Source organism: Sciurus carolinensis, chromosome 7 (genome assembly GCF_902686445.1).
Source record: "Sciurus carolinensis chromosome 7, mSciCar1.2, whole genome shotgun sequence".
NCBI classification, from domain to species: Eukaryota; Metazoa; Chordata; class Mammalia; order Rodentia; family Sciuridae; genus Sciurus; species Sciurus carolinensis.
In genome coordinates, this window is record NC_062219.1 from 12,042,956 (window position 1) to 12,057,696 (window position 14,741).

Consider the following 14,741-nt stretch of genomic DNA (forward strand, 5'->3'; position numbering starts at 1 on the left):
TTTAAACATAGAAACTATTTTTTTCCAAGTAATAACAAGTTCAGGAAGCCGGTATCCAAAAAATAATGATAATCATCCTTATCCTTTTAGTTTGGTCCAGCAAAATCCTCAGACACCCCATTGCTTCAGGAGTTCTCTCCAGTCCCCGCCTGAGGACAGTCTGTCCCGTAGTTAAGATTACTCCTGTGGGGCTCCTACCTGGAGTCAAGCACGGAATCTGGGAGCTTCGGACTGCATATCTGCCCCTGCCCAGTCCCCTTTGGAAGCCCTGACCCCCACTGCAATGGATTTGAGGGTGGGCCCTGGGGAGGTGACCAGGTTTAGAGGAGGCCATGAGGGTGCAGCCACGAGGCACCAGTGACCATAAAACAAGAGACTAGGGCTCCCCCTCTCCCCGTCAACTAAGGACACAGTGAGAAGGTGGCAGCTGCACCAGGAGGAGGGCCGCCCCAGACTCTGACCACGCCACACCGGCACCCTCATCTGCCTTCCTGGACTCCAGAACGGTGACGAATAAAGCTGCCCGGCAGCGGGATCTTGCTCGCAGCCTGAGCTGAGACGCGGAGAGGCTGAGGTGGCGGGCTGAGGACAGCACGCATCTGCAGTCAAGAAGAAAGACCCACACCCGTGGACGAGCCAGGTCTCGGGCCCAGCTCTCCTCGGGGGCCGGCTCCCCTGCGCGCGGGCCCCCGAGACCTTCCCACGTCATGCACGGGAAACTCGGGCCTCCCCTCTGCTCCACGGGGCCTCACCTGGAGCTTCCGCTTCTTCCTCGAGAGGCTTCCGGTCCAGTCGCTGATGCGCCGCATCCTGGCTTTGAGGGAGTCCTTCTTGGCAGTGTCCTCGGTGAACGCCTTGGACTTCCGGCAGGGGAGGGTGAAGGAACTGTACTGGGCAGGGTCCCTGCGCTCCACCCGCGAGGGCACGTCGATGTCCGAGGCGAAGGAGACGCGGTTGCTGAGGCAGCTGTGCGAGCCGATGTACTCGTCCGACAGGCAGATGCCGGACGGGGAGCGGCTCCCCAGGCTGGCCTCCTTGTAGAGTTCCCGGAGGGAGGACAGGGAAGAGCTTTGGTTGAACAGCTTTTGGCGTCACCAGGCGGGAAGCCGACGGGGAGGCTGGGATCCGGCGTGCTGGGGACCAGGAAGGAGCCCTCCGCCTCGCTCAGCTCCCCAGCGTTGCCCCACGGGGAGTCGTACCAGGACGACTCGGAACTCAGCGAGCTGCCTTTGCTGGAGCGCAGGCGAGAGTCGGTGGGAGAGGGGCGCTGGCTGGCCGGGGAGCCGGCACTGGAGTCCCTCCTGGCCTGGGGCACAGGGGAGGTCTCGGGAGCCAGGGTGGGCGAGTATCTCAGCAGCTGCACAGGTCCGCCGGGGTCCCCGGCAGGGCCTTTGCCGTGGTTGGCACCATTGTGGAACTCCACCCTTAAACACCCATCCAGCTTCCCCAGCGTCTTGATGAGCACCCTGGGGCTCCGGCGGTCCTCGCCCGGGGGGGTGGAGGCCACGCTCTCATTCCTCCCGTAGCAGTTGAGAAGGTGTCCATTGCAGTCTCTCGAGGTGATGTGGTTATCTGCCAGTTCACGGCCAACATAGTGGAAGCCATTCTCGGGTGAGAAAGCAGCACTGTTGCCCTGGAAATCATTTCCTGGGGCGTTCGCCCTGTGCTTAGAGTAGGCAGTGCCTTTGGAGAGTTTGCACATGGGTCCCCCAAGTCTTGATGCATAAGGCTGATGACTCTTAAAGTGAGACAGGCAGCTCCGGGCCAGGGACCTGGACTTGTACCCTGCTCCGCCGCCTCCATGACTCCATCCATGCAATGACTTCTCGTCTTTTGCATGAATGCCACGTATTTTCAGGGAGCAAGGCTTTTGCTTAGCACCAGTAAAGGTATTGCTATGATTTTTAGATCCTTGAAGGGTGTACTGACTCTCGGAGTTCCCCATCTTAACCTAAATTAAGAACAGTTGCATCATTAAGAGTCATAATCTAAGTTACATCCCATATGACAAAACTTTCTCAAAAATAACGTCTGACACATGACACAGGAAGTCACCAACCTCTCTCTGTGCCTAGCACGACTCAGAGCAGAGACAGGAGTTGCAGGAGTTGCTTACTGAACGGGCTCTCCTCATTGTGAGGCTGTTCATTAGCCACAAAGACAGCACTAGAAACTCGCATGCTAGTTATTTTAAACACATTATTTGTGGCATGACATAAATTCAAAAGTTAAATAAGCATAAAAATCAGCTGAAGGCAGAGATCGCCTTCATGCTGGATGTTGGCAGGTTTTGAATTAATGATTCTTGAAGGCAAAAGTGAAGGGCAAGTGCCTTTACTCTGTCAGACCAAACAATGGCCTTCAGTGATCAGCAAGATAAACTTTCATTACACATATGTTACCGGAAGAGCTAACACCTCACCACAACATTGGGGAACTGGATCAGGATCCCCATGGACACCAAAATCTGAGGTTGACCAGGTCACCATATAAAATGGCAAAGTATTTGTGCAAAACCTATGCACATCCTGAAGCACACTTTAAATCATCTCTAGATTACTTACGATGCTATGTAAACCGTGGTTACAGTCTATCAGGGAATAACAACAGGAAAACAGTCTGTACGTGTTTAGTATAGACACTTTTTTTCTTTATTGGGGAATGAACCCAGGGTGCACCACTGAGCTATACTCCAGCACATTTTATTTTTTATTTTGAGCTCAGGCCTCACTAAGGTGCCCAGCCTGGCCTCAAATTTACAATCTTCCTGTATCAGCTTTCCCAGTTACTGGGATTTTAGGCATGTGCCACAGTGCCAGGCTAGAAGCAATTTTTAAAAAATATATTCACCCTTCTATTGGCTGAACCTGTAGGTGCAAAAGGCAGACACAGACACCAGCTGTATAAGAGGTCATTGCTCAAAAACTACCACAGCTGTGGTAACACAACCCCAGGTACCAGGCTCTGCTCAAGTTTTCATGGATCACACAGTTAGGAATATCACCCAAGAAACGGTGAGTCCTCAAATATCAGGCTGAAATGGGCATGGTGGTACACACCTATCATCCGCATTATCCCAGCTACTCAGGAGGCTAGGAAAAAAGGATCACAAGTTCAAGGCCAGCTGGAGCAACTTAGCAAGACTCTCTGAAAATAAAAACTAAAAGGACTGGGGATGCTGCTCAGAGGAGAGCAGCCCTGGGTTCAATTCCTAGTAAAAAAAAAATTCAAAAAAATATTTTTAAATTAGACTGACATAAAAGGGAAGTGGGACAGAAAAATATTTTAATAAAACTCATCCAGAGCCTGTGTAAAGACTTCAGGTGTCCTCGCTTTGAGGATGGGCTGGGATGTGGTTCATCGGCAGGGCACTTACCAAGCAGATTCCGTTCCCAGCACCACAAAAAAAAAAAAAAAAAAAAAAGAAATGATGAGGGAAAAAGGTCTGAAGCTGACTCATAAGAATGTGGACATCAGAAAAAAGTATTAGGCCTTGAAATCCCAGTTAGCTCAAGGACTCCATTATAAGCAAAAGGCAAAGCAAAATTTGCTCCAAACCTCCCATTTTCCATTTAAACTATGCACCACTATTTGAGACGAGGTGAGGCTGATGCTTCCAGGTAGGTTTCCCAACAAATCAGGTTTTCTATTTCATATTTAAGAATGTGCAGCCACACAACAGAAGCCAAGTGGACTGCCCTTCCCTCGGTGGCAGTTACCAAACATTTAAAATCCAAATCACTGGACCAAATAATTGAACGTGTACATATTACCTACTCACAGACACACACTCGACAGCAGTCACACGCAGGAGAGCTGGGTTACCTGCAGCCCCGTTCTTGCTCTGAGGAGATTAAAGGTCAGCAGGCTTTACATGGTCTTGGGAGCAAGGCGACACGTTTAACAAGCACGGGAAGTGAGTCCATGAAGAGAGCCTGAAAAAGAGGAAAGTGAACGAGACTCCATCAAGCACTGTGCACCACGCTCCCAGAAAGGAAAAACAAAGGTGTGACGTGAATTATCTGCAGAAACAACCCGTGTCCGGAATCACTGTCAAGATAATAAATGTCTATGGACTGCTCGATTCAGCAAGGTTGTTTGGAAGATGCAAAGGAAGCCAGAACTGTCCATCCAATCTCGCGAAGGCCATCAAGCCCACGCCCGGTCTGCAGTCAAATGCCTGCCTTTGTTTGAGGGGAGGGCAGGTGAGGCTGGAGTGAGTCATGCCTGGCTCATCTGTCAGCACTTCCAGAAAAACAACCCTCAGACTCCTGCGGACAGGACTGCAGGGGCACCCCCCTGACAGGACAGCACTTCATTGTTCTCTGCCGACTAAGCAATAAAAACACACCCCAAATGTTCAACCACAGCCACCAGCCCTTGGCCAAGGTAACTCCCGTTAGAGAGGTTGACCTCATCAATGACACTGGCAGCTTTTCTCAAGAACATGCGAGTTGGGCTAGGAGGCCTGCCCTGGAGGCATTCGAGGGGCTTCTGACAGGGAGGAGGAAGAGCTGGTGGCAGCTGCCATCGGGCAGCATCCGTGCCCAACACAGATCCTAGATTTTCTCTGTTGACATAAAGCACAGGATGGCGAGGGTTCAAGAGTGACCATTCAGTACTACTTTAGATGGAACTGGTCACTGTGGTTAAAATACGCATAACATGAAATTCACCCCTTACCCATTCAAAGAGTACAGTTCAGCAGTGTTGAGTAGGTTCCCCCCGCTGTGCTCCCGGGGCCAACATCCAGCTCCAGAAGTCCTGAGCTCGGCACCACCGACAGCTGCCTCCTACACTCTGCTCCCCACCAGGGGCACCACTGATCTCCTTCCACTCTCTGTGAACTTGACAACGCCAGGCTCCCCATGTAACAGAACCACACAAGGCCTGTTGGTCTGTGACAGGCTTACTTCACACACCTAACATCCTGCAGGTTCATTCATGTTCAGCATGTGTCAGAATGGCCTCCTTGTTAAGGCCTAAAAACATTCCATCATATGTATTCACCCCGATCCATCCATCCATCCATCACCTACCAACAGACACTTGGGCTGCTTCCGCCTCTTGGCTATTGTGAATAAGCTGTTACAAACACAAGTGGACAAATACAGCTTGGAGACCCTGCTTTCAGTTTTTCTGGACATGTACCCAGAAGCAAAAGTGCTAGATCCTCGGGTCATTCTATAACAGCAGCCTGTACCATTTTACATTCCTACCAACAGAACGGCAGGACTCCAGTGCCTCCCCATTCTTGGCAACACCTGTTATCTTCTGGGATTTTAGTTTGTGTGGATTTTGTCATTTTTGTTTTCCTGATAGCAGTGTCCTTGTGGGTGGTGGTGATATCCCACTGCAGTATTTCACTGCATTTCCCTGATGAGTGACATCTTTCCCCATGTTCATTGGTACCGTGCATCTTCACTGAAGGGTCCAATAATGACTTATGGTCCCCAAGAGGGGAAGCAATGGGCCTGGACTTCAGTTCCTCTAACGGGGCCAAAGACAAGTCTTCTGCTTAAGTTTACCCACACAAATACATTGTAGGTTGGGGGAAAAAAAAAGCCAAATAAACTTTCCACTTGAGTACCAGCAGGAAATCCAACAGCTCGTTTGAGCCTATTAAAACTGAGGCCAGGACCTAATTAATGCACTGGAATGGCACCTGCTCTGCCATTGGCCTTTACCTTATAGTGGGCAGCACGCTACACAAGCGAAAGAGGCGGGTTTGCAGACCCCAACCCTGACCTGGAACTAGACTGCAAGAGTCCCACCTTTTAAAGTTCAAAACCTGAATGACTGGTCTTTTCTCTGTGAATCCTCCCCGCCCCAACTCAGAGAGCTTAAAGTAGCCAGGGAAGCTCCCAGCTACTGCCTCTTAGACCCTCACAGGGAGCTGATCAGAGTGAGCCTTTGCATTTGTTTACTTTCCTCCAAATCAAGGTCTACAGATGACCTCAAGGGGCAGGGCTCCCGGCCTCTCTTTGTCAGCCCCTTTGATCTGCCAAGTCAATGCTTGCAGGTCCCCACACCCAGGGACTGTCAGATGCTCCCGGAAACACAAAGGCCAGGACTCAAAACCACACCACAGCTCCGAGCTGGAAGTTTATACCCTAGCAACAGTTTATAACCTCAATGTGCCTTACTACTTTTTTTAAGTTAATTTTTTGTTTCACTTGATTTTTCAATAAGTACTACATCCTTCCACTAAACCTTGTCCGTTTGAGGCCTAAAACACCGAGGCTCCCAAGAAGCCCTCCACAAACACCTGAATTGCAGGAAAGCACCTTCACAGGCTGGAAGTGTGGCCGGGACTCAGACGGAGCAGGAATTCTCCCTACCAGTCACGGCTGGAAGTTGTGCAAAAGCCCAGGAGGATGTGTTTCCATGCTGACGACAGCGCAGCCTGGAGAACAGTCATCCAGCAGTGACAGAAGTGACGAACAATGTGCACTTTTCAGAGGCCTGAGGCTGACCAGCCATTCAACAGGTCTGGTCAAGGCTGGCTGGCCGTGGGGGGGAATACAGCTTCAAACTGCAGCAGGAAGAATTCATCCAATATGAGAAATTTGTTGACAAGAAAGATAACCCCTGAGGGAGACTAAGTAATTATTGTCCCCAAGGAGTTTGACCCATTGAACAGATATTTATCTGTCATGCTTCAGCTGTGATTTTTGTCTGGAAGAAAGAAAGAGCACGTTGGGTCTCTACCTCCTTTACTAAGGTAATTTGGCAATATTCAAGCTTCAACACTGTTGTTTTGATAGTCAGGGAGCTGAAAATAAAGAGATTTCCTGTGAGCTCTTAAAAATATATATATATAAACAGGAAATACTCAAAAGGACCTTGTACCTGAAAATAGCAAAAGTACCTATGAAGGTAGACACAGCTCACAGGTAATATAAGAGAAGTCACTCCTGGGATACAAAGATGGCACTAAGTGTGTACTTGCCAAATATGATGTGCTGTGCATATAATTTATACAACAATTTTGTTTATGGATAATAAAGATAAAATATGAGAATTTTTTAAGTTGGTCACAATCCCATGAACCTTTAAAAAGAAACACCTCATTTTTCATTTTCTGCATTCCCCTCCAATCCCCATTCACATGAGTGCACTACATAGCTTTTTAAGTTAAAATTACAAGGATGGGGGCTGGGGAGATAGCTCAGTCGGTAGAGTGTTTGCCTTGTAAGCACAAGTCCCTGGGTTCGATCCCCAGCACAAAAAAAAAAAAAAAAAAAAAAAAAAATTACAAGGATGGTAGGAAGACTTTTGGTTTTTCAGTTATGATCAATTACCACAATAGAAATGTTCAGCAGTGTGGAGGGAGTTAACAAATGTGCCACCATGATCCCAACAGCCCTGTGACCATTGAAAAGCAGAGAGATACCTTTCAGGAGGAAGCTCAAAATTTGCCTTGTCTTCATTTGCCATGAGACTGGTGATATACTAACAGGTCAGAGTCCCAACATCTCTGCTTCCATGGAGGGCAGCGTTTGCAGCAGAAAAACTAAAACTCTAGACTCTGCTTTGCCTCTGGGCTGCCCAGATGGAGAACAAGAGGAACCACGTGGGTGGGCAGATGGTAGTGTGAAGCAGGGGCTGATGGGTGCTGCTGGCAGAGTCAAGGGAAGGGCCACTGCCCCAGGCAGATTTATGGCTAGTGAGAGGGAGTGGAGGAACTCAAGGTTACCCTCCAAGGGAAGCCAACAGGCTTCACGTAATTCCAGAGAGATTTTTATATTGAACCTGGACCCCTGTCACTGCCAAGGCAAATACTTCAACAGAGATAATAACCAGATAAGAAATGGGCTGGCCACCATCAGCTATCTCAGTATCTCCATGGTTCCCCTTATTTGGGCTGATAGGGGAGAGTTTCAATCACTGAGACAAGTCTCAGAATTCTAGGCTGGTTTGTGTCAGAAGGTGGGTTAAGATCTGCTTCTGTCTCTTGAATAGCCTGTGAGTCTGTGGGATAATTACCTATCCTGATTTTTTTTTCTCCATCTGCAACTTCAGGATAAAAAAAAAACTACACTATTCACCTCATAGAATGAGAATCAAGTGTACAAATGTATGTGAAACCACCTAAAAATCCGTGGATAACACAGTACTATTATTAAATTTCAGCTACAAAACTAATTTTGTATACCATATCAGATTTTATTATAGCTGTCAGTGCAAATCTTCCACTAACTATTAATCACTACATATTATATATATTATATATCAATTTGGAATTTTCTAAATCCTACTATCAGCATGTATCTGATTACGATTAATTCCCCCAAATTATTACAGTGTGAAAAACTACCTAATTGTTAAGAGAACTCTCAAACATCAAGAAAACAAGAACAAAGGCCATGTACTTGCATTATCAGATACTCATGATCAAAAATGTAAGAAAATATGGGGCACAGGGATGCAGGTCTGGAATCCCAGTGCCTCAGGAGGCTGAGACAGGGGGATCGCAAGTTGGAGGCCAGCCTCAGTAACTTTGTAAGATCCTGATTTAAAATAAGAATAAAAAGGGGTGGGGATATAGCTCAGTGGTAGAGTGTCCCTGGGTTCAATCTCCAGTACTGCCAAAAAGAAGAAAGAAGGAGATACCCGGTGTTCACCGAACAACTGGTGTTACCCTAAAGCAGACATTCTCAACCAGGTGACTTTGCCCCACATGGCGCATTTGGCACGTCTGGAAATATTGTGGGTTGTCACCATTGGGGTGACCCTGGCTATTGGGAAGAGGCCAGGGTCACTGCTCAACGTCCTGCAACACACAGGACTCCTCACAGTCAATTAAGCATCTGGCCCAATGCATCCACAGCTGGGGCTGAGAAGCCCCCCTTGCAGTTCTACTATGCAGGTGTCATTAAAAATGCTAAAATAAAGGACAGACACACCTAAAAAACTCAAAGGAAAGCATTCAACTCTAACAAGTATTCAAACTATTGGCATCAGATCTGCTATTTTGCTGCCACCATTATTCTGTGTCCCCAACACACACCACTTTCCAACCCAGATTGTTAGCGCGCCATCTTCCTAGTGGATCATAGGTTTGTTGTTATGGGCCGGCAAAATTCCACTACTTAAAGATAGCTTCGCCACCTTTCTTTTTCTTTCTTCTCCTCTTCTCCTCTTCTTCTCTTCTTCTCCTCTCTCTCTGTCTCACCCTGCCTATCCACTTAATAAAATCCCTGGCGAGAGTCCCTGCGTCTGGAGTGGTTTTTCTGGGTGCTCTGGCGAACTTAAATGGTAATACTGCCAGAACCTGCTTCTCTCATCCTGAATGCATGAATCCAATACCACAACTTGAAGGAGCTCATTTCCAACTTAAGACGACGAACCCACGCTGTATAACAGGCAGAAGGAACCTCTGGTCTCCGTGGGAATGCTGCTCAGGACGAAGAATCCTTAACCACCAGAGTGGCAGAGAGCAAGCTGCAAAGCTAAGACCACCTCTCTCGTGCAGGACTCCTCCCCTGCGCTGTGAAGATGGGGGTGAGCCAATCACAGGGCCCAGTGAAGACGGGGAGGAGCCAATCACAGCACTGAATGTCAGAGGAGCAGGACCTGCTTCACTAGTGCTGATACTCAACAGGGATAAGTGGTAAGTTCCACAGAGACAATGGCCTGGCTTTGTGCACAGTCCATCCCCTCAGCCAGTCAATTCACCACAAGGATCTCAGAACCCACACCTGTTTGTTAAAAAAAAAAAAAAAGAAGAAAGAAAAAAGTAAAGAAGATAGAAAAAAAATATATCGTTTACAAAAGTCTTGATCAAACTATGGGTCATGGACCAATGCAGGGTCATGAAATTCCTTCAATAAAGTGATGCCAGTATTTTGAAGTTAATAGGACAGGACAGGATAGGATAGAATTTGAAAAGAGCAGAAGAGAGAACATAATAAACAGAACAGGAAATCACAGAGCTCATCTCAGTAGGATAAAACTCTCTTATGAAACTAAGAGAGCTTGGATGTTTGCCTGTATGCTGGGGTGTGAAGTAAAATCTTATTTTCTAGAGTGGCGATTCAAAAGAAAGATTCAAAGAACAATGACTTATGAAACTTCCAGGGGAATTTCATCGGAATGGGACATCCGTTCTAATAAGACCTGAGGGCAAACAAACTCCAAAGAGTCTCAAATATTCAAGAAAATCATCATCCAAGACAAACGCATTGGCTAAAATAGGAAGCACCAGACAAGAAAGGGACCATTCATCATGAAAGCACAGTTCTGCCTGAAAGGAGTCCCTGGGCTTCAAGCCTTTACTCTCCAGACTGCAGGGGAACTTCACTGGGTGTTCGATTTCTTCCTAAGAAGTTATCTTCTCCATAAGAAGATAACTGAGACTTGAATGGTGAACGGGATTCTGTCAATTAAAGGAAGGAAAGAAGGGAATTCCAGAATAGCAAACAGCAAAGATGGAGCTCCAAGCTGAATCTGTGAATGACCGAGCCAACATCTGAGCAGAGTAGAGAAAGCCCCAGCTTTTCAGGGAAGGGTGATAAGGGCAGAAGGGACAGAGTTTGGAGAAATGAGGAGGCAGTCAGAGGGGAGAGCTGAGAAGGAGAGGCAACTGGGGGGCTCTGCCCACTACCCCTAAGCCTGGCACACCTCACGATGCCCAGAAATACCACAGAGTGAACCATCACCCAGGGACACAGTGGGACTAAACCAGTAGCCACTGCTCAAAGATCAGTGTGGGAGGCAAGAGAAGATGATGGTCTGAACTGGGGAAATGAAGCGACATATAAGCATTGCACTCCAGGACAGCTTGGAGATGCCCCCAGACCCAGCGCTGTGCTGCTGGGCACCAGGAGGAGAACCAGAGAGGACAGGACCCTCCCTCAAAGTGGCAGGGAGATTAGAAACACAACCCAGGTGGAGGATCAGCAGGAGCACATGCAACATCCACAGCATTGAGTTCACAAGGGAGAAGGTGAGACCTCAGGTCCCACCAATGCCATTGGTGTGTTTCTGGAATGTCAAGTAAATCGGGCAGCCAGCTACAGCCCAGCCATCACGGAAACTGAACACATTCAGGGACTTAATAAATAAATAAATAAAATAAAACCTTTTCAAGCAAAATAACAGAATCCATATCATCTAAAATGAAAATAATCCTGGTAAGTGATTTTCCTTATTTTTCTCTTAGAGATTATTGATTTCTTACACTTTCAAGCATGGATTTGTTGGGGTTTTTTTTGTTGTTGTTGCTGTTTAATGTTTCTAATATTCCCCACCTGGCTCCTCCTCCTTTCTCATCTCTCCTTCAATCTCATCCAAAATTTGCCCAACATCTGTCTCTAGAGGACTTTGTGTCCAAAGATTCTTATTTTGTAACTTATGAACATGAGATTCTCAAAACTGTTAGCATAACTTTTAAATAACCTCTCTTGATTAATTTTTATGAGCATGAGCCATTCCACAAAAAGCAAGCTTAGGCACGGGTGAGCTCTGCTCAGACGGAAAGCCCTGCCTGGATCTCAGGCTGCAGCCTTGACTCCCACCAAACCAGAGCCCAGGACAGAAGGCACACGCCTCAGTAAATTGGAAGCAGACAGCGTACTCCTGAGCCTCATTTCTGAGACTAAAATATACCACAGTGATGGTACCAAGTTATTCTTGGCAGAATCTGTCTTCATTAGACACTGTTCCATGTACGTCGAACAATGAACAGGCCTCAACCACGCATTTTCCCCTCATTTAAATAGGCGTTTCCTCCACCCTCGTAAATGTGTAACTACTCTACTGCAGCGAGGTGCTACCCTACTCGAGAGTTCACTTCCACAAGATTGTCTTAAAGGTACTATCTAAGCCGCCCTCGGGCCTGCAGGCAAAATTAAAGCCATCATTGCCAAAACTTTCCTTAACTCAATGATTATTCACAAACTTGATAAGATTCTAGCCACCAACTTATAAGGATTTAAAATATTTTTATATGCAAAGCAGAAAGACCCGTGGAAGGAGGGGGAAGAGTTTAATATTCTGCTGCAGGCCAGGCAGGCCCCACCAGGCACAAGAACCTGAATAGTTTGCACCGTCATCCCTGTCCCATAGAAAAGGGAACCTTAACCTCCAAGGATTAATGATTTGACCAAGATCATTAAAAGGGTAAAGGCAGAAAGCAAACCTGGACATTTCAAATCACTGCTTAATATATGCATTACATCAAAGTAATTTTAAATTCTGCATCTTAAAAAATCTGACATTATTCCTTGTTATCTTAAGTTCGGTTTAACTTTTAGGCTCTCCTTTCACAACAGTGGTGAAGACAAATCCGTGCCCCTTTTCCAAATAAACATGGGGAAAGTTCTGTCTAAGGGTGTCCTTATCCCAAGCAACAAAGGCTTCCACCACTGGGACTGAGAGGTGAGGATGAAACAAATACTGGCATTTTAAGGTAACGAAGAGCTTTGAGTTAAGTTTTGGCTATTCTATTCTGCCTTACAAAGAACATCCCACAGAGGAGAATTTTGTTTTCTTCATTCTGTAAGTGTCGCAGTCGTTATTCTTAATACCAATTAAAACTTAGAGTGTTCCTCTCAAATGCTGTGGATACCTGGCCCCAGAGCCAGCCGGAAGGGTCCTGAAGACCATGGGACAACCAAAGCTCCCTTATCCGTTAATGGTAATTTAAGTCCTGCTCCCATTATAAAACACAAACATGAAGTAAAATCCAAATTTTACATTTTTAAGATAGACTATAGGAATTCAAGAATATTTAGCAATTATGATCAGGTTGCTTCAGTTATGCAGCAGGCTTCCCAGGTAGGATGTGCTCTTGCTGATTCATGCAATAAATACTCACCACTAACTACACCGTTTTATGCTCCAGGAAACAAAGCAATAAACCAAACTGACCCGTCCCCAAACCCCTGCTCACCTGGAGCTTATGTGGCAGTGGAGAGACATGAGCCACAAGCAAGAAAAACAGAGCATACATTGGAAAGTGATGAGCACTCAGGCAAAACAAAAACAGAGAGGGGGACGCCAAGGGGAGGGGACAGAGGATGAGCTGCGATTCTAGTGAGGGGAGGAGAGCAGCCAGGGAACTGACAAGTGCAGGACAGGAGACCCTGTGGGCTCTGGGAAAGAGCAGCCCAGGCCCCACCAGAGAGGTGGGGGGCAGGAAGCCAGGGTGGCTGAAGCAGAGTGGTCAAGGGGAGGCGGAGCAGAAGAGGTCACAGAGGGACACGGAGCCCCCAGACTGCAGCCCTGGAGACTGGGCTTTCACACGGAGGTTAAGCCATGACAAAGAGGGTTCACCGTGGGGCGTATCTTTATCCTGTGTCCCCTGTGTGGACCTAGACGGCCAAGGCAAGTGGAGGCTGCTGACTGGCTGGGCTACTCTGATCATTCAGGTGAGAGAAGGGGCAGGCAGGGCTCAGGTGAGGCCCAGGGGAGTGGGCACCCACAGCACTCCAGGGACAGCAGTGGGTGGTGGGCGACATCCAGGCCAACTCCACGGCCCTCAGTGGAAGCCACTGCGTTAAGGTTATGGTAGACGCTAATGTCCTTTCCAAAGGACGATGTGCTCAGGGATTGTCTGCAGCCTGAGGCACTTCTGGGAGGTGGGACGCTTTAGGAGGAGAGGCCTGCTGGAAGGAAGTCAGGTCACTGGGGGGTTCCCTTAAAGGGAGACTGGGACCAGACCCTTCTCTCTCTGCTCCCAGCTGCCACGAGGTACAGTTTGCTCCTCCGTGAGCTCCCTGTCACGATGCCCTCTCTCTCTCTCCTCAGGTCCCCAAACAAAGAGAGCCAGGCAACCATGGGCTGAAACCTCTGAAATTATGAGCCAAATAAACCTTTCCCTCTTTAAAGTTTATTTTCTCAGGCATTTTGTCACAGAAAGGAAAGCTAACAGAAAATGAAGGAACTCTGTGAGACATGCTAGACTGGAGGAGTCTGTTGACATAAAAGTGATATCGCTAAGTGGACAGCTGGGTATGTAAGTCTGGAATCAGGAGCAAGGTGGCCTAGAGGTCTGAACCTGCCGCATATCCCTGTGGAGATGGTATTTAAAGCACAAACTGGAGGAGCTTTCCATAAGTAAACAAAGGGAAGACAAGAGGTCCCAGAAGGCCCTGGGGCATTCCAACAAAGAAATGGGGGAGAGGGGATCAGAAAAAGGAACCAGAGAGTCCTGAACTGAATTCAAAGGAAACCAAGAGAGTGTGCTGCCCGGGAAGCCAACTGCACAACTGCGGCAGGGAGGAGACTGAGAGCAAGTATCAGACGCTTCTGATCCAAATTACCAGGACCCAGAAGGAAGCTCTGCGTTTGGCAGATCTTGCAAAGCAGGAGTTCCTGGTGAACCTAGAGAACGGAGCAAGGGTGCAGCAGGATGGAGGTCAAGGCAGCCGAGATGCAAGGATGGCAACTCATCCAAGGGGTTCTGCTGCAAAGGGGAACAGAGGGGTTGGGGGGTCGCTAGGAGGAGGGAGGATCGAGAGCTGTGGCTGCTCTGTCCCTGTGTAGCCGCCTGGCTGCTCTGGCTCATGCATGACCCACCTCTCCACGGCAATGGCTTGAACTGATGCACTTTCCAGGAAGTGCCTCGCTCCCTTCTATTTCTTTAAACCTTGCTACACTGCTGGCTGTGTGTGCTCCCCTCACTTGGCTGTCAGAGGCTCCCCCCGGCCAGTGGTGGCCATGGAGGACCTGAAAGCTAGTCCACTTCCATGCGCTCCCTGGAGACTTTCTCCCCGCTGCCTCCGTCCCGTGGA

At 47.9% G+C, this 14,741-nt stretch overlaps 1 protein-coding gene across 1 annotated transcript in view; it reads right to left on the reverse strand.

Annotated features, from left to right (window-relative positions):
* The window catches only part of Tiam2 (TIAM Rac1 associated GEF 2), a 218,392-nt gene that overhangs the window by 99,476 nt on the left and 104,175 nt on the right, over nt 1-14,741 (reverse strand). Inside the window, 3 exon segments of the mRNA XM_047557396.1 lie at nt 753-1,081; nt 1,084-1,951; nt 3,826-3,935. Of these exon segments, the coding sequence (XP_047413352.1) occupies nt 753-1,081; nt 1,084-1,945 (1,191 nt within the window). The 5' untranslated portion in view covers nt 1,946-1,951; nt 3,826-3,935.